The 25,848-nt window shown below is 39.9% G+C and overlaps 1 protein-coding gene across 2 annotated transcripts in view; it reads left to right on the top strand.

Moving 5' to 3' along the window:
* The window catches only part of ahcyl2b (adenosylhomocysteinase like 2b), a 39,119-nt gene extending 13,760 nt beyond the window's left edge, over window positions 1–25,359 (top strand). Inside the window, exons 1-17 of one of the 2 annotated variants that reach the window (XM_069519690.1) lie at window positions 9,920–10,101; window positions 11,515–11,623; window positions 15,023–15,166; window positions 15,716–15,816; window positions 15,955–16,057; window positions 16,208–16,302; window positions 16,762–16,868; window positions 17,192–17,308; window positions 17,435–17,498; window positions 17,969–18,057; window positions 18,145–18,215; window positions 19,314–19,408; window positions 19,593–19,691; window positions 20,511–20,579; window positions 20,718–20,796; window positions 21,419–21,539; window positions 22,315–25,359. In XM_069519690.1, coding sequence (XP_069375791.1) covers window positions 10,051–10,101; window positions 11,515–11,623; window positions 15,023–15,166; window positions 15,716–15,816; window positions 15,955–16,057; window positions 16,208–16,302; window positions 16,762–16,868; window positions 17,192–17,308; window positions 17,435–17,498; window positions 17,969–18,057; window positions 18,145–18,215; window positions 19,314–19,408; window positions 19,593–19,691; window positions 20,511–20,579; window positions 20,718–20,796; window positions 21,419–21,539; window positions 22,315–22,321 — 1,521 coding nt within the window. In that variant the 5' untranslated portion in view covers window positions 9,920–10,050 and the 3' untranslated portion in view covers window positions 22,322–25,359. Of the gene's footprint in view, window positions 1–9,919; window positions 10,102–11,514; window positions 11,624–15,022; window positions 15,167–15,715; window positions 15,817–15,954; window positions 16,058–16,207; window positions 16,303–16,761; window positions 16,869–17,191; window positions 17,309–17,434; window positions 17,499–17,968; window positions 18,058–18,144; window positions 18,216–19,313; window positions 19,409–19,592; window positions 19,692–20,510; window positions 20,580–20,717; window positions 20,797–21,418; window positions 21,540–22,314 lie in introns of those variants that run through there. The other variant, XM_020092477.2, reaches the window with a different exon arrangement.
* The last annotated feature ends 489 nt before the right edge of the window (window positions 25,360–25,848 follow it).

Genomic DNA, 25,848 nt, shown 5'->3' with positions numbered 1-25,848 from the left:
AACAAGATGTCACAACATTATGCTTTTCCATCACGGTGCCTTGACAGCTCTTACTGCCAACAAATCCTTTGTACCAACCGTCTGATGATAGGATAACACACTGCTGATATTTATATGCGCCCTTGGGAAGATCTGATGGACTGAGTTGTGTGGAGATCCTTGATTTGACTGCCAACAAGCGTGTGTGTGCGTGCGTCAGTGGCCTTCATATGCTTGCGAATGGTAGATTATTTCCAAAACAATACATTGATCATTCAGAAACAAATTACAAGTACAAAATTTAAGATAATTAAAAACACCCTGCAGTGCAACCCTAAATGACAAAAGAATTTGCCTTTTATACTTTTTGCCGTTCAGATCTGCTTCATATTCTTTTTCTGTTCTGTTAGAGGCTGTTGTCGACTTACAGGACTGATTTTCTTGTCTTTAAATCACCCCCAGATTGGGGACAGTCTGGCAGAAACACTTTTAGGATTTAGCTTTGAGGATATTTCCAGACATTTGTTTGTAGCGTTAAGCCGTTAACAGAACATGTTCCTCTTTTCCTCTCCCCGCACTGAGTCCCCATCATTCACTTTTCCAGGCCCTTTGGCAGACGACATCTAAACATAAAGCTATTAACAGCCCATTGGCACTTTGATCTGAGAGTACTCATCCTTGCACTTAGACCTGTCTGATCTGTGTGTTCTCCTTTTAACTTTGTTTAGTCATCAGGTATTACACTGCTATCATCACATGGAAACTTGGCCTGATATCACCGCAAAGCATTACGATGGGAAAAAAAGACACTGGATATATAATGGTGAAAGTTATCTGAGGCTATAGAGATTATCTAGAAGGAACTTTGCTGCTATTTTGTCCATATATCTGAAAAGCCCATCACTCGTAAAAGTCATTTTGTTTTGGTCTATGTGATGAAAGTTAAATACAGAAAAAAAGCCTCTTACAAGTATGACTGACATGAGCTGCTTTGTGCCAACCCAGCCATCCATCCATCCCCGGTACAGACTTTGTGTCTGTGTGGTAACATGAGATTCCCTGGTCAGTGCTAGCTTCCCGTAACAGAGTAGGTGTTGTCACAACATGTGAAAATACTGTAGTAGCAACTCCTGTTTTCACTTTGAAATGGGTCACCAGTACACTGTTAAGTATCGGCCCAGTGCTCCCGACTGTTTATGGTGTGATTCAGGCTTGAAAAGCTTGTGCACCTTTTCCTAGGCATTTTTTCTGTACATAAAATCTTGTGCATTTATACGTGTGACTGTCATTTCCCACAAATTTCCAGTATTGATCACACCCCATAAAAAGAGTAGAAAATATATTTTATGCTGCTCTTAGAAATGCACTGAAGTCCAGACATTTTCCAGAGGGGCTGTTCATGAGAAGAGAATGCAAATGTCTGAATCACTTTTTTCGGACTGTTTCCCGGAAGTTTTCCTACCAGCCCTCAGTAAAATGCCAGAAGGGGCCCCTGTGAGAACACAGTGTCGAAAATATCTGAATAGCAGGCAAGTGGGTGTGTTGATGACGTTACAAACACACAATGGACAAGAAACTGGAGGAAAACATATATTTCAGGATAAAAAAGAGGAGCCATACAATTAGGAGACATCATCAACAAAGATGTCCACTTGGAAAAACAATGAGGTTTGAAAACTTTGGTGATGAGCGCCAACGCTAGTGTGGATGTGCTTTTAACAAAAACATGCTTTCCACAGCGTAATTTATACATCATGTCCTGCTCTTCACAGGCATCACCCCTCGTCTGAATGTTCTGGACATGTTCCTGTTATGCTGTCATAATGAATTAGTTTTTAGTACTAGTTGTTGCCTTTAATTTCAGACTAGTGTGATGAAATGGTGAAATAAATATAATAGTGACATTAGCACATTCTCTGCAACTGTTGGTCGTATGGTCAAAGTGCTGAAACACCAAGATGAGGTGTCTCTCGAGATAATGCATAGAAAATAGAAACCTTTAGATGCCCTGGCACTGTGTTCTCTTGGCTGTAGCACAGGGTGTGTTGCCTGCCACAAAGTTCACCCCCAGAGGGGAGCAGCATGAGCAGGTATAAACAGCTCCCCTCTGGTCCTGGTGGAGAACACTTCCTCCTGTTATCTCTCCTCAGGTTTCCCTGACAGAGGATGTTGCACCAGGTCTCTGCTGGCCAGGCCTGGTTTGCTTCTTGTGCGTCTCTCGATCTTATCCCTGTTTCAGGTAGATTTCCAGGCTCACTGGAAGATAAACTGGATTATAGACTGTAACCTCTTAACTAGTCTCCCATCAACCAAAGAATTATCCACATGTTCCACTGTCTCTAAAGGTGGCCTTATTTTGCTGTTGGATCAGCAGGTGGGCAGATTCTCGTTCATTTGTTTTATGTTGCTTGACTAACTCAAAATATATTTGATTGTGACACTCCAGCGACTTCACATAGCTTAATCTCGCAGAAACTTTGCACTGACTATCAGAAGTGGATTGTATACCAATCCTGCTTGTTCAGTTTTGCTTCAGAAATCACAGCTGTTAAGTTGTTGTTTTTTCATGTCATTCAGACGAGGTCACGTTTCACTGCACATTCACATTAAGTTTTCTCCGTGTGGACAATGGTTCTTTGGTTTGGGATGGAGGAGGGTTGAATCACCAGGCCTATTGTAATTTTCCACATCTCTGTAAGGCAGAGGTCTACAAACAGTAGACTCTCTTAGGTTGATTATTTGGTCAGTGAGTTGTGTCTATAGGGTTGTAATTAGATGTTCTACAAATTACTGTTTTTCAAATGATTTAATGATAAGAGACTGGGCTTCAGTTTCCTCCTTTTATTCTTATCTCTGTTGTCCTCAGTTCACCAGAGACATTCCTCCCTGGTAACCAGTGAGCTGCTGAGCAAAGGCTCAAAAATTAAAACTGCTGTAGAACATGACGCTACATGCAAATATCTGTCTGAGTCTGATTTAAGGCATCTTTATGTAACATTTGGCACCAGATGGGCGAGACGTGCAAATTAAGAAAGATGATGTTGTGTGGCCTTATTGAGCAGTTCGGGATGAAGGTGAACTGCAGGGAGCTGAGCGATGCAGTGCCAAAGCTGTTTTAGTCTGCCTGCATTGCAGCAAATGAAGCCAAAGTAAACTGGCCGTTTTGCCTTCATGAACATCATCAAATTTCAATTTTCTTTGCAGCGCATTACCTCGTGTCAGCAGTGATATCCTCTGAGTGATTCTACAACCCCACTGCTTTCTGTCCTTCCCTGCTCAGCTCAGCAGTCTGAACGAGTTACTGTACGCCCCAAGGCTGTAGGCCCGTGCAGTAGTCATGTCGGTGAGTGATGCAGCAGGTATTGGGATGGCACGCAAGTCAGGCCAGTGAACCAAAAAAACACATGAATGATGCCATGCTCTTACACAGCTCTTTTTATGGTAGCTTTCAAACATGTTTTCATCACATTTTGTTTTTAAATTTAGATGTATACGTCACTCAGATCCAATAAAATCTTTTAACCAACATTTTCACAGTGCAACAAGAATTGAATTTTTATTTTATTTTTATAGCGCCAAATCATAATATACATTATCTCAAGGCTTTTTACACAGAAGGTCAATAGGGAGGTTCAGGTGACAGGTTTCCAATGTGCGGAGACTAGAGGGGACCTTAGACCCATCTCGACAGCTCGAGAGGCCCAGTGTTGTGTTGCTGCAGGGGTCTCTGCTCCATCCCATGACCCCATTGTGTTTGATTAGGATCAAGTTCCTTCCTACAGAGGTCTGGAAACACACAGAAGATGAATTTCTTCTGGTGTGCCATGACTTCAAATAAAGCACCAAAGGCCCTCATACAGAGATTCATACTTCATGTAGTCACAGCAAAGGCCTAATTTTGAGGAACTGAAATTTTCAGAGGAACTCCCACAGAGGAAACCTGTGAGGAGGGGGTTTTCAAATGGGACACATGTGAACACCCTGCAGACAAACCAGCTGTGAAGACAGAGCTGTGTGTATCACACACTAGCCTGTATCTTTATAGGTGCAGCTGAGTACACACACAACAAACATAGTGTTGCAACAAATTACAGCATCTCAACCTGCTTGTGTTGAAGATGGAAAATCTAAGAAATTATGAAATTATTAGTGCAAATTTATTAGTATCTTATAGCTTGAAATGAACTAATCTGCCTGTTAATTATTTTATTTATTTGGTTTGAATATCAAAATTTAAAAATTAAATGTCGTTACACCACAGTCCAAGGCAATTTCTTTAAATTGCATATATTGTCCGACTAAAGGCTCAGTATCAAAAGATAATCAGTTCAATATCAGAGACGTCAAAGAAAACCAGCAAATATTCACATTTTAGAATCTGGGACCCTCCAATCAAGATGTCATATCGGTCAGCGTTAACAGTAGGTGTGCTGTCACTGGTCAGGTGTTTGTTTAGCTTTGTGGGTATGTGGCAGATTTTGCATTTTTAGACAATCGTCCCTGGTTAAACACAAGCCAAAGTTCCAAAGTGAGGCTGGTGATGTCAGGCCTACGTAGATTTGGTTATAAATGTGTTTTTTTAGAGCACTGTTAACTGCTGATTCACTCATGAGTAGCTTCACTGAGGACGTCAGACTTAAGCTGTGATGCAGTTGTGGTTATTAATTTAAACATTGGGAATTTGGATTAGTCTTAAAAAGTAATTCGCTGTAGATTTTTGGACAAACATCAAACTTTTTTATGCAGCCTGTGGAATTTATCTGGAATTACTTGCAAGGAGTTGAAAACATTTTAGCTAAACATAAATTTTTAGGACATGAATAAATCCCTTTTCTTTCTTTTTGAGGCCAGAGGCTTATTGAGTTCAGCTGAAATGGAGAGTGAGACCTCACATGTCTATTGTTCTCTGCGGAAACTTACAGAGTTATTTGTTTGGGGGGAAATAAAGAACTTTTTTTCTAAGCAGCTTTTGTAGAACATATAAGAGATTGGTAATTTAGCTTTCCCACCTGTTAGGAACATTTTTATTTCACTGTGCTGCTTTACAGGTGAATCTGTTGTAATCCGTCACCTAAGATTCAAGTTTCCTACACAAACACAAGTGTACCTGTAACCAAATCCCCCCTACTTGCATTGTTTTTGCAACAGCGTCTGTAGTTAATTTTTTGTCCTGCCTGCGTCTTTGTCAGGGTACAGTCTGTACAAGCAGCAGACAGGAATTTTTCGCCCGTACTCTTGAGTTCACTTATATTTGGTAGCAGCACCAAAACATTTATACCCTGGAGAACTTTTAATTTTTTTCTCCTTATTGAATGAGGCTTAAAAGGAAACGTCATGAGGAGACTGTGTAGCCTGGTGGGTCTGAAGATGATGGAGACGGGCAGACATTCTCAGCACACCAAGGTAATGCCGAGTATTTGTTTGCTGTAATGTCAGTGCATCAAAATACTGCATTTAGTTTTAGAAATACAGATGTTTATGTATATATACATTATTCAAGGTAATGTTATGTTTGATGTTGGTCACCTTTTAATTGTGTTTTATTCACTTTATAGCCGGTCAGCAGTTTTTTCCTTCAATGGTTTTTATTGGTCACTAGTAATTTGATCATGATTGCTCATTGCTATTTGCTGCATAATGTGAATAAATGTTCAATACACTATTTCATACATGAACATCATTTGCATCAGGTAGATTTTCATCAGCATTAGTAATAACGATAACGCCTCCCATGACATCAAGAAAAAAGGTGTTTTTATATTGTTTTGTGGCTGAAGTTACACATTGTTCATTTAAGTCCATAACCACAGACATCATATGACCTCAGGGTCTGGCCTAAGTTGTCTTTATTTTCCTCTTACGGTTTAATCTAGTAAAACTTAATCAATTCCTGGGAATATTTAATCGAGCAAGATGCCAGGTCAGCAGGATGAGCTGCCTCTGCAATAAATGTCCATGGTGGAGAAACCACAACTGATCCTTTCTCTTCACATTTGCTGCTAGAGTACATCTGTGCCTGTTTGCTTTCTTTTTACTCTCGTCCAGAGGGGTTTCTGTTTTTTCACCGGGCCGGCTCCAGTGTTCTCTCAGTCCTGCATCACAAATCCCATGGAGTTCAGCAAGCTTGTTGATCATGTTCTGCTCAGGATTCACCCTGTCCTGAAAACATAGTGTCCCACCACAAGAACAGAAGAAAACCATGCCCTCCGAAAAGTTGGCATGCTAGTAATGTCAGTAAGTAGGATTAACACGTATTCAGATTATTACTCTATATTATCATAGAGTTGAATAAGCAGATGGGACACAAAGCCTGAACGTGTGATCTCTGAGGTCACCTATGCATTTACTGCAGCGGGGGAGCTTTTTGTGGCTTTAGAGCTTCCTGTTGGACTTAAAAGGATATGAATTACAACTAGTTAAACCACCTCCACCTCACTCCCAAACAAAACTGGAAAAATTATATTTATACTTGTCCTCAAGCTAACATAAAAATGACTCGATAGCATCATGATCCTGACTGAAAAGAGCCCATTGATACTAATAAAAACTGACAATTATATTAAAAGACTATCACATGTTATGCCTCAATAGTGTGAATTTATTAAACTTCTGTTTTTATTTTATAATCAAACCACTCAGCTCCTTTCTAGACCATGTTTCCTTTTAGAAATGTCATAGCTTGGAACATTTTTACGTAACTCTAAATCCATTAGAAGTCTAGTCTGTGTTTTTGTTTGTTATGGTACTTTGAGTTGTAGTGCTCAAAAGAGCACCATTTGTAATTGCTGCTTAGCAACATTAGGAACCATTTTCAGTGTTTTTGTTCTTGCATCTGTATGGTGCATCTGGTGTTAAAAACAAGTGTGAACAAGCTGTCCAAAGCATCCTTGCTATAATGCAGTGCACCTCAGAGTGACCCACACCTGGCTTCACTCCCAGCATCCCACACATCCTCTGTCCTGTGCTGTTACTTGTGTATTCAGATCACTACTGTATTTTCTCTCTCTTCTGAATTGAGTTTGACTAACTCATTCTCTTGGTTCCCTGCAATCCCATTTATATGTGAAGCACATTCACAAACACAAAGATGAGTGGATGGTGGCAGACCTGGGTTAGCTCCCATGTGTCCTAGTATTGAATTAACATTCATTATTCACATGTCATTAGCCTCCCAATCAGTCACCATCCATAATGTAAAGGTGTGTGTGCTGCAAGGTCAGAGAGACAGAGACCAAATTAAAGATGATAAATGTCAAAAAATAAAGGTGGAAAAAAAGAGACAGTCATCAGAAAGAGACTGATGGAAGAGAAATGTTACAAGTGATATTCATGTGTTTAGCCCAGCATATTTTTACCTCCACAAAGGTGGTTATGGTGGAGGGGTGCAGTTTTCATCAGGGAAGAACCCATTACATTTTGGTGCTGAAAAGGGGGCAGGCCCAGGAATTTCCCATCACTTTCTTCATCAGTGCAAGATGGGGTATTTTTTGACGTTGGTGTGTATAATCTGGTGCAGCTTGATATAATTTGGTACCTTGGCAGTGGTATTTGCTCTACTGAATGCTATTTTGTTTTGTCTGTTCTTTATGCTTCCATGCAGGTGATAGCCATTGGCCAGAGGCATTATGTTTTTCGGCTTGTCGGTAAATTTTGATGCCTGTATGGCTGTCTGTGTGTCCCATTGTAGTGAACACAATATCTCAGGAACACCTCCTTGGACTCCTTTCAGATTTCATAAAAACATTCCCTTCTCAAAGAAGAACTAATTCAAATTCGGTGATGGAAAGGTCAAGGTCACACTGACCTTATAAAACGTGTTTTGGTCTCGTGACCGCAAGATTTCAGGAAAACGTCTTATTTTATACAAGCCTTCATGTGTATTTGGATTAGATTTTGTTTGCCAAAGTTCAAGATGAAGTCATGTTCTTGTGAAAGTAATGTATCAGGAACACCACGTCAGTATAGTCAACAATTGCACAAGTTTTGCATTATTGCATATTTTCATGTCTGGAAAATAATAATAAATAAGTAGAGGGAAACTGCACTGGTTGCTGAAAGCATAAAAACCACAGGATGATGATTCTAGTTAAACTTCAACATGAGAGATAATGTGGCGTAAATATCCAGAGGTTCTTGGTTGACATAAGGACGTTACTGGCTCTACATTTTCAACAGATTGAATGAGCTCCATATAATGATTTTTCCAGCAGCTGTTGCTGAGTCATGCAGACCTATTCGTAGGTAGCACTCTTATGTACCAGTACAGGAGCAGAGTGTTGCTGTTCTGTTACATAATGAATCTCTCTGAGCCTCCTGTCATGTCAGTTCTATAACTACTGTAATTGGCACAATGTGATTAAGCTCCTGCAGATTACAACCCTACACTATGTTGTATTTATGAATTAAGTCAGCAGCAGTCACATTCTGATATGATTAAAAAAAGATAATGAAATTGAATCTTGGATAATTTAAGGATAAATCAGCTTAATCACGGGAATGAAGTCTCATTGCAGCAAGTTACAGTACAGATTAATGACCAAAAACTTGCTGACAAAGTCTGCGTCTCATTTTTGTAAGTAATTATGTCGCCCATGTACGCTGTGATTGGCAATTGTGATAATTCTTGAAAATCTGTTTTTGCTTGGCAAGAATCAGCCATAGAATAAAAATCTAATTTCTTGTTGCCATCAGAGTTTACACATAGATCAGAATGTAATGTATGTTAAGACCTAAGGGATGAAACCAGCATTGGTTACGTCTGTCCTCCTCTCACTTGCTCTGGCAGAAATAAACAAACCACTGTGTCACTCTCTCTGGCAGTACCCACTGTTCTGAGGCCTGAGCTAACCTGTGGTAATCTTTTCCCAAAAAACGTCTTGTAAGCCCCCTCGATCCCCTCCTCCTGAGCTCCCAAAAATGACCCTCAATCCTTTACTGCAACTCTGAGCTCCTAAAGCCCGTCATCTAACCTCCATCCGATAAGCTATAAGAGACCAATGGAGCTATTATAGCCTGTTTAGAGAGGTCAGGGTTTATTAGCACCATCAGCCGCTCTCATAATGATGCTATCTCTCTGTAGTTTGCTCTCCAGCCATTTGCAGTAACCCTTTTATTGGCTGGAAAATGGCCACTCTCGTAATATAACCAGAATTAAGTCATAATTTTATGCCACATGCCATTTTCCAGGGGGTTTATCAGAAGATTAGCCTGCATTATAATGAGAAATGTGGAACATTTTGATAATTTATTATTTTGCACATATTTCACAAATCCTCCAGTATGAGGACTTTGATTCAATAATAATGTTGTGACTTTCTTCTCAATTACAACTTAGTTCTCAATTTCACGACATTGTGCTCATTACATTATGACTTTATTTTTGTTAATACTTTACTCTCAAAAGACGTTTTTCTTCAACATGGCCCTTATACTTGTACTTTTGCATCTGGATAAAAAGACATTTCAACAGTTGATGGTACATTTGGTACAACAGCTCCAGTCAGTCCCACCCTACTTTTTTTAACACACATCTAGACATCTTCAGGAAATCCTTGCTTCCTCTGATGGATTTATATATATTTTTGGTATAAAATGTCACTGCTGATTTTTCATATCTTAGAAAGAGATGGATAGTCATAAAATTGTCATTATTCTCATTCACATTTTTTGTGTTGTTGTTGTTTAATGGTATTTAATCAAGTTAAACCTCCCCAGTAGCTTTCCATCACTTTTTCATTCCTTCCAGTGCTGCACTTAATAACCAGGGTCAACTGGGGTAAAGCTTCGCTTCGGTTTTGATACCAGCAATTCAAGGATCCCAATCTCTCGAACAATCAACAATTAAACAAGAATACAGAGGTAGGAGAGAGAGGGGGGGGGAACAATTTGTTGCATTGTGTTTGTTGGCGCATGGTCGAACCAGTTAGAGCTGGATTGCAAGAAAAAGCAGAGGCCAAAAAGTGGCAGAGGGAGAAGAGGTGTAGCAGCCTATGAAATGATCAGACCTTGAATGATGAGGTCCCTGCACTGCACTAAGCCTTGCATTGCACACACACATATGTACATTTGGCAATGCTGAAGAAGAAAAAGGATGGGGGAGTAGGAGAGCCCTGTGTGAAAAAGGTAAGAAGAGGAGAGAATGGAAGACAGGGCGGATTAATCTGGATTTGCTGCGGGTTGCAGGGAGACGATGCTCTGACAGGAGGATCTGGAGGCTACAAACACAGCAGACAACAGTCACCTGTATATTTGGAGTGGAAAAAAGCTTACAGTAAATGTGTTTGAACGAGATTTGAACAATTTTGGTATCATGAATTGTTTTGTATTTTTGCCCGTTTCTATGTAATATGTCTCTTTATGTCTATTTGAAGAGGTGTTGATGCTTTAGTCCACATTTTCACTCTGGGATGATAGGACATCACAGACCTGGGAAAAAAGAAGCAAAATCCAGAAATGAGAAACTGGTTCATCGTGTTATTGATTTCATGTGTCTCAGTCTTGTCAGTTTTGTTTGGACAGCAGCTCTGCTCTGTGTCTTTCACGCAGTGCCTTGCACATTGAGAGAACGAGTGAATGAAGACACCCACACACACGCAACCTCTAGTCGTTTTACGTACAAGCACACAGAGGGATGTGTCCTAATATCAGAATTGTTTTGTAACCTCTCTTTGATAAAAACTTTAAAACATGAACTCAAGGACAAGCTTTTTAAACGAGGAATGAATTGTTCAGACGCTTTTTAATCTACCCCATAAAGCTTTTCGACACCTCCGTCATGAGACCTTGGCATTGACAGAATCTCTCGCTTTCCAATTCATATCTTGACAGAATGATTTGCTGATCCGTGGGCATTATTCAACAACTTTTCTGAGACGGGTGAAAGAAAGAAATTACACCCCCGCTAAAGTGTTTTGTTCTTGTTGCAAGGTTTTATTGCAGGAATAAATCAGCCATTCATACTCTAATATTATCAGTACATAAATTATGATGCGCCATCGGCTCTGATGTAATGGCTATAAGATTAACAGTGTGATAGAATCATTATCCGTGTAGTGGGCTGACTACAGTGAACAGCCAATCACCTCCCACTCATTTCACAGGACCAGGATGAACTGTCAAACCTCGTCTGGCCTTGCTGCTGCTTGATAATCGCCTCATTGTCTTTTTTATCTGTTAATAGTGGGAGTGAAATCAAAGCTGGTCTCCTTTCTTATAGACTGGGCTGTGACTATATATCTTTCTGTTTAATATCTGCTTCTGTGCTTCGTGTTTTTCAAATATATGTCTTAAAAAGCAGAATGACCCGGCTCGAAAAAGATTAAAGATGAAGTCAAAGTTTGATTTTAATGGTTGGTCATGGAATTTCAAGTGTCATCATAACCTTGTTAATTTATAACTACACTGTGTGTTATTATACACAATCTGTGCATGTGAGTGTACAAAGCCTGGCACCCTATTTTGGCTTGAAGTTTCATGATGAAGAGCCGAAGTTGTTATAATCCAAATTGAGTATTGATCTCTTGCTCTCTCCCTCAGATCCAGTTTGCTGACCAGAAACAGGAATTCAACAAGCGCCCGTCTAAGATCGGCCGGCGCTCTCTGTCCCGCTCTATCTCCCAGTCCTCCACAGACAGCTACAGCTCAGGTACACACACACACACACACACTCTCTTGCTCTCTTCCTGTTGCTCAATTCCTGTAGCTACGTGTTTCCATTACACTTTTTTTTTAACAACATCAAAGGTACAGACTAAAGAGGGGCATAGTTCAGACTCTGAGCTATGTATTGGGTGTGGTTTAAATTGAATGGCATGGGTGACACAAATCCTCCCGTCTTAATTTTGACTTTAGAAACAGAAAAGGTAAAAGATACATACTTATGTGCACCACCGATTTATACAATTTGTTAACCTTTCTATCACTCCATAAAAAAATGATGAGGGCTCCAAGCAACCAGGGGAGTCTCCATTCACTAGAGGAAAGTGAATAAGCCTGCTGCATTTTCCAAAATGTCAAACTCGACCAGAGCAAATATTTGCTTTAGTTTTGAGAAAAGGTTAAACATCATCAAGAGCACTGTCTGAAATAATCCTCCTCTCCATTTCTGCCCTTCCTTACTCTCCTCTAAACTCTTCTGCCCGCCCTTCTTTTCACCACCTTTCTAAAAGCAATAGAGTTTTTTTGCAAATGTTTATTTTCAACATAAGCTGCTTCGTTTTTGGAGGCTCTCTGACTTCCTGCCATGCATCAGGGTCACTCACAGTACACAGGTCCTTCGATGGCACCATTAGCGTAATGAATTAATCTGTGTGTGTGATACTGTTTGGATGGCATCTCTCCTCGTGGCAAAGTATGATGGACAGACAGATGGACAAATGGACTCTGAGTCAGGGGCATAATGGGTCCCTCGGGTTAAGGGTTCTAAAAAAAGTATACTGAGTACTCTTACTGAGAGGAGATGAAATATTTTGGTCCTGTGACTTGCCACCGGCACATTCGCCAGCCGCTGCATGTTTTTGCAGGCAAGCGACACCAATCAGGGTCAGCTGAGAAAACGACCTTGTGTTTCTCTTCTTTCAGGAATAATTAAAGAAAAAAGGAAATACTGCTTCATTAATAAATTAAGACACCCAACCCTCAAGCTTTATTTTAACTGTGGACTACATTATAATATAGCCGAAGGTAAACATATCAAGAAAACACAAATTAAACAAACAGTAAAATCAAGAAGAAGCAAGAACAAATGTAAAAGCCTTAGGAAAAAATACCGTATTTACATTTTATTAAAAACAAATGAATCGACTAAAATAAGAGCAGCCGCAGATAAAATAAGGTGAGATTTAAAAAAACTTACATTTCCCTCAGGATAATAATGAGTTGAACTTTAGATTGTTCAGAATGTTATTCCCTGTTGCGCGATGAGAAAAATGGATTTAGGATATTGAGTAAAATCAATTGGCGCCTGCAGTGTATCAGTCATTTGAGCATGTTCGATAAGAGCACACATTAATGGATGGTGGTGAGGTGATGTAAGGGGGTAGAAGACCAATCACCAGTAACAAATCTTAAAGCAGAATGTGACTCTGTGTCTGTGTCCAGCACTTTCAGGGCTGTAGCTGAAGCGTGCATGTATAAAATGTTACGATGATCTAAAATCTACTGAAATATTTTTCTTAGAAAAAGGGCCTAAATTCTGATGTGACCTCACCACTGGACTAAATCTCCTCTCTGGTCTGAGGCTTAAGCCATGATGTGAGCTTTTTTCTCATACATGTTAAAAGGGCGATGAGAGCACTTATTCTGCATATTTTTTCACTCACTTTCAACTACACTGTGGCGTTCTTATGTTTAAACCATTAACAGCAGCTATCATAATTTGAGCCAAGAGTCGTCAATGCCAATATCAAGTGATTTCCAGACACTTGTGTAACCCCACTGTCTCGTCCCCCTTCTTTTGAACTCTGTTTCATGCTCTTTCTTTTTTTTTTTTTTTTTTCCTCTCATCCCTCTGCTGATTGCCTGTCCTCTCCCATAAATCCTTCAACTGAGTGCTCCTTATTTCTCTGATGGTTCCCACAGCACAGAGAACACACCAGAAGCACTTTTCCCAAGACCATTAATTTCACATTTGTTTAAAGTGAAGCTGTAAAGATTTGTTGAGTGATATGACCAAAGTAGTTTCTGTATTGTTAATAAGTGTGAATCCTTAAGAAGCTTTTAAGCATCAAACTGAGACCAAATATTTCATGATTTATTATCCCCTTCATCTTTTATTGGTATATAAAACCCTTCTGTGTTTGGAAAAGCACATAAGAAAACCTCCCGGTTTTGATTTTCTTTCCTTTACCTTCACACTGTTTTTGGCTGTGTCCCGGCATCCCTTGCAGGTTCCAGTACATCCACCCTCAACACCCCTAAGATCTCCACAACTCACATTATCCCCCTCTCCCACTGTCAGTACGGATGGGAGGTTTTAAAAGATGATTTTTCCAAACGATACATTTACGGATTATTACCAGATTTTTTTCCCCTCCTGGCAAAGTCCAGCATGTTCTTTACAGGTTCAGTGTGTAACATTCAGTGACACCTAGTGCTGAAGTTGCATGCTGCAGCTGAATACCCCTCACCCTCTCCTATCCTCATTCTAGGGTGAAGAAATCTGACATTTCTACAATGATAGATGATTACACACTAGTGAAACACCACTAGAAACACCACTAGAATTATTTTATATTCAATTTAGATCTTTTTCACTTGCACACTGAACCTGCAGCACCGTCAAAGGCCCATGTTTTATGTGGTTCTGGTGCACGTTCATATCGTGTACCTGCTCTACACAAGCAGAACCAGTGCACAGTGTTAATATCAGTGTACTCATGTATGCTGATGACACTCCTGTTCTCAACAGGTGCACTGACACTCCTCTTGGAATCACATTTGTTCTTTCTATTGAAAAGAGGTTGCAGTTGCTCTGTTGGAGGAAATTGTTTTTCACACTGCTTCATAATCAATTAAACTCGCTGCTGTGAAGAATCTGTGGGTTGGGAAAAGCACAAGCTTCACTCACATTCTCATGATAAAGAAACCAAAGGCACATTGTGTTTATTCTGCACTGTGAAACCTAGAAACTCTGGATAAAAGAATCCTGTGAGGAAAAAAATTAAATCGTGTTTATAAAAATGTTAGAGCGAAAATTATTTGTTGATTTTTGGATTTTTTTTTTGACAGAAAATGAATTGGTATATTAAAATGGTAATTGAGTAATTGTTTTATATTTGCTGGTTGACATTTCTCAAATGAGGCTTTATTTTCTTGCACATAGCAACTACATTTTTGCTGTTTGGACGAGTAGTCGGACAAAAACCTTTTTAAGATGTCACCTTGGGCAATGCTTTTTCAGAGATTTTATTGATAAAATCATAAATGGATGATGAAAATTATCTTTAGTTATAGCCTTTGAAAAACAAACTTTATATTGCAACAGAATGAACCTTTAATGTGTGCCTGACATACTGACGATAACATTTATGTGTCTGTCTTTTAGCGGCATCATACACGGACAGCTCCGACGATGAGACATCTCCTCGGGACAAACAGCAGAAGAACTCCAAGGGCAACGGGGACTTCTGCATCAAAAATATCAAACAGGCTGACTTCGGACGCAGAGAGATCGAGATCGCTGAGCAGGGTAAAGGAAAACACCCGTCACTGCTTATTGTACAAAGAGAAAACATGAGGGTTAGCGGTGTGAATCAGATAAACCACAGTCGAAAATAGTGTTAAAAACAAAGTGATATTCAAGTCAAGTTTAATATATGTCATGTTTGTGTGTTTACATTTTACTTAATCACATTTTCCTCTTTTTGATGCAGCAGATATAAACATTAGTTTTGTTGTTATTTAAATGTTAACATTTCCAGAGACGTTACAAATACAGTAACACAAGCTTGAGGTACGTGCATGTGTGTGAGTGTATCTGCTCTCTACACTGCTGGGTGACCATATGTCCCCTGTCACCACAAGTGTAAAAACTCAGCACATTATTACACATGATTCCCTAATTACTTTACAGATCATGCAGGCAGCCTCAGATTAAGAGACACACACACACAGAATATACTCTTAACATCAGCCTCTCCTTCAGCGATCGGTTATCAGGAGAATTACATGATGGGCATTCCCTCCATCGACATCGAGCTGATTGCTGTATCTTCTTTTTTTCTTTCTTTTCTTTTAGAGATGCCAGCTCTGATGGCTCTGAGGAAGCGGGCCCAGGGGGAGAAACCCCTCGCTGGTGCCAAGGTGGTGGGCTGCACCCACATCACTGCCCAGACTGCTGTGAGTGGGAATGGAAAACACAGACACATACACACACTCACGCACTAATTCACAGCCTAAACAGTGTGAATACAGTGTCTTTTCACCAGCTACAACAGAAAGGTAAACATGGCCCTCTCTTCTCCTCTCTTCCTTCAGGTGCTGATGGAGACTCTGTCAGCTCTGGGCGCTCAGTGCAGATGGGCAGCCTGCAACATCTACTCCACCCAGAACGAAGTAGCAGCTGCCCTGGCAGAGGGAGGTGAGGCTCTTGGGAGTTGCTGTGTGTGACACCTGCCCTTTTCATCTCCCCTGTCTTTCACTCTCAAAAATAATCACTCCTTCTTCTCCTGCCTGATTTATCTGTTTCACTCTATCTTTCATGGATAAAACGCTTCCTGTCTTTTTTTAGGGTTCAGTGTATTTGCATGGAAGGGTGAGTCAGAGGACGACTTCTGGTGGTGCATCGATCGCTGTGTCAACGTGGAAGGCTGGCAACCCAACATGGTAGCACATCTAAATTCTAACTGAAGCCTGCTAAAGCATGCAAAAATCATCTTACCTTTTGTTTCCATCCCACAGTGGCACAGTCACCTGCTATTTTTACCTGGAAACTAGATTTTACATAATGGCTATTTCCTGCCTTTGAGGCTAGAAGTACAGGAAGGAGCCTTTGGAGATTAATGTTTAAAAATGTTTTTGTGTCCCATAACCTTTGCTTGACATTCAAGACTGCACTGAAATAAATTATTTCAATAATTTTATGGAATCAATTTGACTTGTTTGACCTGTTTTTTTCTTTTGAAGAAAGAATCACTAGAAAGAATTAAATAGTGTCCTATTTAACCAAGGAGCTTATCCACAAGTTTTAGATTCAGTTTTAAGCTGGCTCCGTCAGTCTTATTTTCATCAGTATCTTTTATTTTTCTCCTTCTCTTCCCCTCTTCATCTCTGCTTCTGTGTCAGATCTTGGATGATGGTGGAGACCTGACTCATTGGATTTATAAAAAATACCCAAACATGTTCAAGAAGATCAAGGGCATCGTAGAGGAGAGCGTCACCGGTGTGCACAGGTACCAACCCACGCTCCTGTCCTTGGTTGTCTCCTCTTCATTGTCACAATGCTGTGCTTTGTGAATAAAACCACTTCTCATTATTTTAAAGGAGATAGTGCCAGCACATTTTCCCACACTCATACACACTCACAGTATGATATGGTAACAGCACCATCTAGTGGTGTACATCCTCTCCATCAACACAGTGTGATTACACAACTACAGCATGGTCTTGTTCATAAATGAAACTGTATAAACTAAACAAAAATAAATAACTCATATTGAAGTCCAGTGTTTCAATGTTTTTTTAAAAATGTGTCTGTTTATCTGTTTATGTGTAGGTTGTATCAGCTGTCAAAGGCAGGGAAGCTGTGTGTCCCAGCCATGAACGTCAACGATTCTGTGACCAAGCAGAAGTTTGACAACCTCTACTGCTGCAGGGAGTCCATCTTAGACGGGTGGGAAACAGTCTTGTGTATTTTATATTTTCATGTTGCAGGGCAATTACAGCCACCTCCTCTCTGCTCCACACAGTCTGAATTAATGTCAGGCTGCCAGTAAATCAACTGTGTTTCTCTCCTCAGCCTGAAGAGAACCACTGATGTCATGTTCGGGGGAAAACAGGTGGTGGTGTGTGGTTACGGAGAGGTGAGGCTGACTAATACAGGCTGAAACATAATGCTGAAATGTCACATTAAAACTACATTAACAGATTTAGATGTAGGTTAGAAGTAAGATAATAGTTTGCTTTCTTTCAAAGTAAGTGTGTTTGAACAAAAATAAAGCATCTACACTGTATTAAGCGAAAGGACGGTAAATTAGTAGAGATGTATTACATCCCTCTACATTGTGTATGAGTTGCTGTGGATGGTATAAGGTGCTGTCTTTCAAAACCTGGAAAAGAAAACACTTGAGCCTCACTGTATAATAATGCAGCACATTGCTATTATAGAATGCACTATAGAGTTCCTCAGGTTATGTGTATTGATCTTTGGTGTTTTGTGTATTGGATTATGTTGAATTTCTTCATTGTGGTGGAAAGACCAAATTAACATCTAGCAGTGTTGATTGTTGATTTATCATTATCGATTATTACATCTCATCCTTGTTTTCCACAGGTTGGCAAAGGCTGCTGTGCTGCCCTCAAAGCGATGGGCTCCATCGTCTATGTCACAGAGATCGACCCCATCTGTGCCTTGCAGGCCTGGTAAGACTCCACTTTGTTGAGTTTCGTATGAGTCACTGTCAGCGTTGACGCGTCTAATGCTTTTTATTGTGTTTCTCCTCACTACAGCATGGACGGATTCAGGCTGGTGAAGCTGAACGAAGTCATCAGACAAGTGGACATCGTGATCACCTGCACAGGTTTGGTTCTGGTCTCTCTTTGTCTGTGCTCAAAATATGTAAGAAACTCTGCATCTCATCAACTAATCACCTTCTAACAGCTGCACAGGCATTTTTACCTTAGAGAGAATAACTGATTTCATTATATGCATCTAAAACATTAAGGATTCTACTACTCTGTCACTGTTGGTTTAGTAGGATTGGACAGTTTTAGTTGCTGTCACTCATCTGCAGAAGTTACTATATAGGTTCTCAGCTCAGCAGCTTCTTGTCTTGAACACTTATTCAGGGCTGAGAATTAGTTGAGTCTTTTCGGACAGGCCTTAAGCTTTGGACTGAAAATGCAGTAGAACAGGAAAGATATTAATAAGAGAATAATGAGGTATTTCTGCAAGAATCTGCCAATAAAGTAGAAAAGTGCTGTGAAATAAATAAAACAGGACAAGCATTCGCTCTAATAAGGTCACATACTGGTGACGCCATTACCGTCAACTGATTAGAGCGCTTGTACCAAACTTCAGAAAGCTAATTGGAGCCATAGTGAGTTCATTGTTAAAAAAAAATCTTAAGAACATAAAGTGATAATAAGGACTATAATGATGAAATCCCACAATTATCCTTCAAATAAATGTTATAAAATATCTTGTGTAATGATTAAAACATTATCTTTACATTTTTCTTCACCTTACAGTCAGATATGCATGTTTCAAGTTTACATATGACTTAAGATACATATTCAAACAAAAAAGGAGTTATTAGGATGTTGTGTAATAGCATCCCTGTAGTTTTGACAAAAATGAGAAAATAAGTAATTTTAGAAATATGCACAGATACTTAAAACAGCACTACGTAGGCAGGAGGAAGACTCAGACTAGATCACATCATCAGACTTAATTAATGATGTATAAGCACTGTGATAAGAAATAATTGAACAAAATACTGGAAAGAGTAGACAGATGGAAAGTTTTTAATCCCAGTGAGAAGCTACAGTGTTGCAGCCCTTTGACAGAAATAATGAGTAAAAAAATTAAATGGTCACAGTTCTTCTTCTCTGTCCAACAGCTGTCGTTAACAGACATGGCTTTAACCTTTACTGCTTTTACCTTTTCTCTCCATCAGGCAATAAGAACGTGGTGGTGAGAGAGTACCTGGACCGCATGAAGAACGGCTGCATTGTCTGCAACATGGGACACTCCAACACTGAGATCGATGTGGTCAGTTACCAGCCAACACAAACTTAATAATGCTGGTTTGATATTTGTGTTTACTTTAGAGGTTCAGACCAAATGCGTATTGAGCTGTTGGCCAACTGTAAAATATGTTCATTTGTCCAAATGGAAATGAGGAAAAAATGGTTAAAGGCAAATGATTGTCGATGATGTTGTGCTCACCTTGTAGACGAGCCTGCGGACTACGGAGCTGACATGGGAGAGGGTGCGCTCTCAGGTGGACCATGTCATCTGGCCCGATGGCAAGAGGATAGTGCTGCTGGCTGAGGTACACACGCGCACACACACACACACACACATATCCACACACACACGCAGGTCTTTGAAACCGCAAGTTATCGTGGTGACTCATACTCTTTCAAATTTAATTATAAAAATTCACTGAACTTTGTTGAAAATGATTCACAAACAAAGGTGAGGAAATTGTATTATTTTGAAGACAGGCACACACACCCCTGCACATGTGTGTGCATTACACTCTGTGACAGAATGAGAGCAGTCGGACAGGGACAGGCAGACAGACCGCCAGCCCATCGTTGTCTCCATCTCTGCTGCTGTTTTATCTCACCACCTCACCTTCTGCAGCACTTGATTTCCACCAAAGTCTCTCTGCAATGCAGCGTCTCAGACAGCTGCAGTTTATTATTGTGGAGAGAAAAAAATCTTTACTGTCTGCTGATATAAAATGATGCTCTACAGCAACGTACAGAAATGGAGGAAATGTGAACTGGTCAGATGTAAGAAAGATTAAGTGATTTTATCTAAACTTTGAAAAGAGAAGATTCTCACATCTAAATTCTCCTGTTAAATCCTTTTATTTGACGCAGACATTTTGAGCACACAGCTCTTTTCTCAGACTTCTGATTAATATCCACCTTTTCCAATCTTTTTTTAAATTAAAGATATAATATGGAGTAATGCTTCATTCAAATGTCTAAGAATGACTTGACCTGTATATTTTGTTGATTATGTACTGACATTTAAAATGTTCCCTACAATGTTCACATTTTTCAAACTTCAAACATTTCTTATCTTGGCAGTGTTCTTCCCTCATTTACTCTTTGAATTACTTTTCCTTCCTCTCCAGGGTCGACTGCTGAACCTCAGCTGCTCCACTGTGCCCACTTTTGTGCTCTCCATCACTGCCACGACACAGGTAGATTTGTTTTTGTCCTCGTAACACTCTTGTACATGGCTTTTGCCTTGCACTCGCTTTTTTTTTTAATCATACAAGAATCAAATAAAAACCTATTAAGATGTCTTGTGAGTTACACTTGTTTGTGTTTCTGTGCAGGCTCTGGCTCTGATAGAGTTGTACAATGCCCCAGAGGGACGCTACAAGCAGGATGTTTACCTGCTGCCCAAGAAGATGGGTAAGATTAACTTGCTTTGATGTGAGAAAGACTACTTATAATACTGTCAAACAACAGAACAGTAGTATGTAGAAGTCTTAATCTCTGTTAGATAACATAAACACCGTCAGCGATCAGGTCAGAGAGATGAATAACCATGTTTACTTCTAAAATTGCCACCAAGCGAGGAGCTGATTACAGAGGGTTTGTTTTTGCCCGAGCAGAGAGCTTAAAGGTTATTGCATTTATCTCTGTAGACGACTCACTCAGTGTCATCTGTTCAGCACAGAGTCGTCTGCCTGGATAGCAAAATCATTCACAGTACAATGAGTCCTGCATACATAAAGCCCACAGCATGTGTGCAGCACTGGCCGCCACGTTGGCTGTCACACATGTATAGTTCAGACAAACACGCAGCTAAATGTAGGTCACCCTGTCGGTGACATCACACACACTCTGAAAGAAAGATGATGGAATACAAAGAGACGATGAGACGAAGAAAGGATGGTGAGGAGATAGAGATAGAGAGATGATGAATCTCACAGTCTCCCTGTGACCTCTCTTCCCTCTCTCATTCGAATGATTAATCTGCCACACACGCCTGCTGCATGTTTACATGTTCCTCCTCTCTCTCCCCCTCCAGATGAGTATGTGGCCAGCCTACATCTGCCTACATTTGACGCCCATCTCACAGAGCTGTCCGATGAGCAGGCCAAGTATCTGGGCTTGAACAAGAACGGACCCTTTAAGCCAAACTACTATAGGTATGAAAACACCTCAGCACACTCAGCCTTGACAGCTTTAAAATAGATTAGCACAGTTGTTCTGAGTGTATATAACATTCAAATTGTTTCAAAAAAACAATGAGAAGAGTTTGGAACAATAAATCATCAAACTTGTTGAGGACTCATTTGCTGTTGTTAATTTACATTTGAAACTAAGAATCAACTGATATCTGTTATCATGAAATCTGTAACTAAATGGCAGCTTTATTCATGTAAACGTCTTTGTAGCTACATCCAAAAATGAGATTTGATAAATCTGACGTATTATGATAATTTAGAAAATATGTTCTGACTCCTGTAATTGCCATGACGCAGTCAGTGAGATCGTCACCAGTCTGTTGATCTAATTAAACTACAAACACACTGTCCCAGAGTGCCCCTTTGGCTTTATGTTGAGTTGACTTTGACATTGATTAACAGTCAAGCGTCTTTGAGCCAAATCTCTTACTGACTGCTTCATTCAGATTTGGACTTGATCAGAGCCTCAAATGCACCTCCAGTGTATTTTATTGTAACTCACTTCAACTACTCAAAAAATGTCTAATTAAAATCTTCAGAATGATTTTACATTCCCTAAACTGTATATAAAGATCTGTTAAAAGTCCATTGCTTGTCAAGGCAACTCTGTTCGCCTCACTTATATGACTCATAATAGAGGAGGGGCCACATTCTCGTCGAGGGATAATGACCAACGTACAACACATGTAACCGCAATGATCACAATCTGACGGAAACCTTTCTCTGTGTCTTTAAGGTATTAAACCAGTGTGGGAGTCGGACTGTGGAAATACCAATTCTCCATGAATCGCACAGACTCGTAGAGGGAGAGAAGGAGGACGAGGACAGAATAGTCAACACACTTGCTTTATATTCGTGGGGGGGGGGAGCTCCAACTGAGCCTGAAGAAGAAGGGGGTTGGCGGAGAGGAGTGGATTTCCACGTGCTTATGGCGGCCGTTTTATTTATTCACGCTTGACGACGATAATAATAACATTAACTCTGCGGAGCTGCTCCTGCATTCGCCACTAGCTAGCTCCCCCGGCGTCGTCTTCTTCTGGGAGATGTTTCACTTCCCTTCCGCTCTGCGTCACACCGTCATTATCTCGTTCTCTTTAGACGCTCATTTGTGTGTCGAGTTGTACGTGAACCCCTTCATCCTCCCCTCCCCATTGCCAGCTCTTTTATTGTTTAACTATTAAAAATGAAATTATGGATGCTAAAAGATATATACTATATAAAAAAAACTTGATTAAAAAAAATCTGTGTGAATGAAGGTGACCTTTTGAAGATTTAGTGACGGACACTTTTTCCTGTCCTCTTTTTTTGTTGTTTTTGTCTTTCTTTTCTACTTGTAATTATGTTTTTGTTTTCTCTTGTGTAATATTTACAAGGGCAGGGTTAGACCTATCGGGCGGGGTTTAGGCGGGATCTCGGGGTCCAATCATATCATGTTTTGTTTCATCATTTCGTTGAGATTCACTGTCTGTTTTTAAACACATTTTATTAAGCGGTTTTGTTCTTTTTCCGATCAGCCTGTAGTAATTGTTTATTGCGTCTTTGTTTTGTTTTTTAAGTATGAGCAGTGAAACCATCTCATTAGCTGCTTTTCTCTCGGCCTCCAGCTGCTCACACGTCAACAGTGTTGAAGTCATGGGAAAGTATTTCAAGCTTAGTGAGCGCTGAACCTTTTTTCAGTTTGTCTTTTCCTTTACAAAGAGACGATACTGTAATCGAAGCATGACAGGTTGTCAGATCATTACAAGGGTTATACTGTATATTTAGATATTTATATAGAAAACTTAAAATTTTTCTATCTTTCTCTCTCCTACGCCATCTAATATCATAACTTTTGGTAAAAAAAAAAAAAAATCAACATACGTCATGAAGATAAGCAATTAAATGTTCTAATGATAAGTGTAATAAATGTACTTATAACCCTGATTTTTAAAACTGTGACAAAACATATTTCCAGAGAAACGCAATGTGGAGCAAGCTGCTGCCACTCGGTACTAACGCAGATTTCTTCAATCAGGTCGTATTTGATGTATGGTGCTGTGTAGATGTACTGCACTGACCATACTCAACGCTTCTCTTTGGTACTCGCTGATACAGTGAAACGATTCATCTTTAAAAATCTGAATTCCACCAGGATTCATTTTCTTTCCATCCAAGAAACACAACAAGCTTCTCTGCAAATTGATGTGCATTTGCCTGTAAAGGGATTTTTCTCAAAAATATATATTAGTGTCTTCTTCCTCACACCTGAAAGGCTTAGACCCTTTTTCTATAATCAGCCGCACAGTCGTCAACCTCCGAAAGCTCTTTCCCGGTTGACCTGACAAAGGAAATTAGAAAATCCTGGCGGTCATTTTACCTGACAGCCGAGTGAAGCCTGCTGCCACCGGCTCTTAACTGCACCTGAACCGTGCCGGCCTGCTGGGAGACGCTGCCGGCTCTGCTACTGCAGAATGGGTTCAAATTGTTTAAGCACATCAGTTTATCAGCTGAAATGTTCTGGTGTATGGAAGTAAATTTGATTTTGTCTTTTGAACAGGTGAAAATGGCACAAAAATCTTTACCAGTCAAATAAATACGTTGAATGAAGTACACATTTTTAAACACAATTTATGCAATCTTTTTCTTTTTGGTGACCTGAGAATTATCATTTTACAGGAATAGTTTGACATTTTAGGAAATCTGCTCATTTGCTATCTTGTCGAGAAGATCGATACCACACACGTCTGTATTCTGAATTTGTAGCACCAGCTAGTTATCTTAGCTTAGCATAAGGACTGGAAATAGAGGGCAGCAGCGAGCCAATGGTGACAACAAATGTCTACCAGCCCCTATATATCTAATAAGTTAACTCATTTTAATAATACATTGTTTGCTCAAATTGTACAGAAACAGAAAACGTGAGAATGACAGTTAGCTGTTTTCACAGAAGGCTGAACAAACTGTGGCACTTTGTTTTTTTGCATTATTAAAACTTTCAGATTTACTGATCTGTACAGATTCTGGTGTGAGACGCAGTTCCCCCTCACCTCCACTTTTATGCTTAAGTCCTAAAATATCAAACTATTCCTTTAAATGTAAAGCTGTGTAGACTGACCTGCTCCTCTCAGATTAACCTGCTGCACGCCCACATGACGATTCCTGATGCTGTGTCACAGCCCATATGACCTCAACACTACTCTGCAGATGTTTGTGCACTTCTCTGTCACCTTGTGCTGTTTAGACTCCCCCTCTTATCAAAGCGTGACCTGTCCGTGTAGTTCTTAAGTCTTATTTTTCCGCTTTTTGTATCGAGTGTGTTAAAGAGTAAATGTACCTCTTGAAAGCTGAGGTGTGTGAGTGTGTATAAATGTCTATGTTCGTACACATCCTCTCTTGTAGGCCTTGGTTGCTTCGTTAACAGCTGCCTCAGGATCCTAGCCTGTGTGTCAGGGGGAGAAACCATTTATTTTATGAAAATTTTATTTGTTTTTGTCAGTTGTGAGCTGACCAAAAACGTGGGCGGGCGGGGGACGACACCAGCATCATATGTGTATATAGACCTATTATATACATATATGACAACCTTTAAAAGTATAGGAAGGAAAAAGAAGAATCGACTCCTGTATTTATTGTTGTAAATCCTCATGCAGTGCAAACTGGCAAAAATCCCAAACATGTTTTAAGTTGTCTAATAAAGAAATACAGAACCCTATGTTTAAATATTGCAAGTGATAATGGTAGATGATGAGCAATAATTACAATATTCTGTAATCTTAATGAATAAAGATGTAAAAAATTGTAAGCAGAGTGTTTTTTCTTTATTTCCTCTAATATTTTCAACAGTTAATCACCTGCTTCGTCCTTCACTGTGTTACAGTGTGTTGTAATAGTGGACTGATGTGTATTTGTGTGTGTTGGGGGGCATGGTGCAGCTGCTGAGGTCTGTCAGAGTCACAGGGACATCTCTGACATGCACAGGTCAGCTGTGAGATGTTATTTACTCCTCACACAAATCTGCATCACAGGAATCAACATAGAATAGAAAACAAGATGTGAACATTTTATCATCAGCTCCATGTTTCTGTTTCTGACCCGTAAAAGCTAAAAACATCTAATTTACACATCTATGCACCCAATATACACTTTAAATCAATATTCAATCAGTTTCATTGGCTTTACATCTATGTCAGACTTGAGTCATGTGCTAGTGAATAATTATTAATCATGAGCTCCCCTGCTGTCCTGCCATGTGGTCACATTCAACCAGGAGCTCCCGCCCACATTCAACTGT

Source organism: Paralichthys olivaceus, chromosome 23 (assembly GCF_024713975.1).
Source record: "Paralichthys olivaceus isolate ysfri-2021 chromosome 23, ASM2471397v2, whole genome shotgun sequence".
NCBI classification, from domain to species: Eukaryota; Metazoa; Chordata; class Actinopteri; order Pleuronectiformes; family Paralichthyidae; genus Paralichthys; species Paralichthys olivaceus.
Note: the sequence above shows the minus strand (reverse complement) of the source record. Positions and strands in the feature narration are given on the sequence as shown.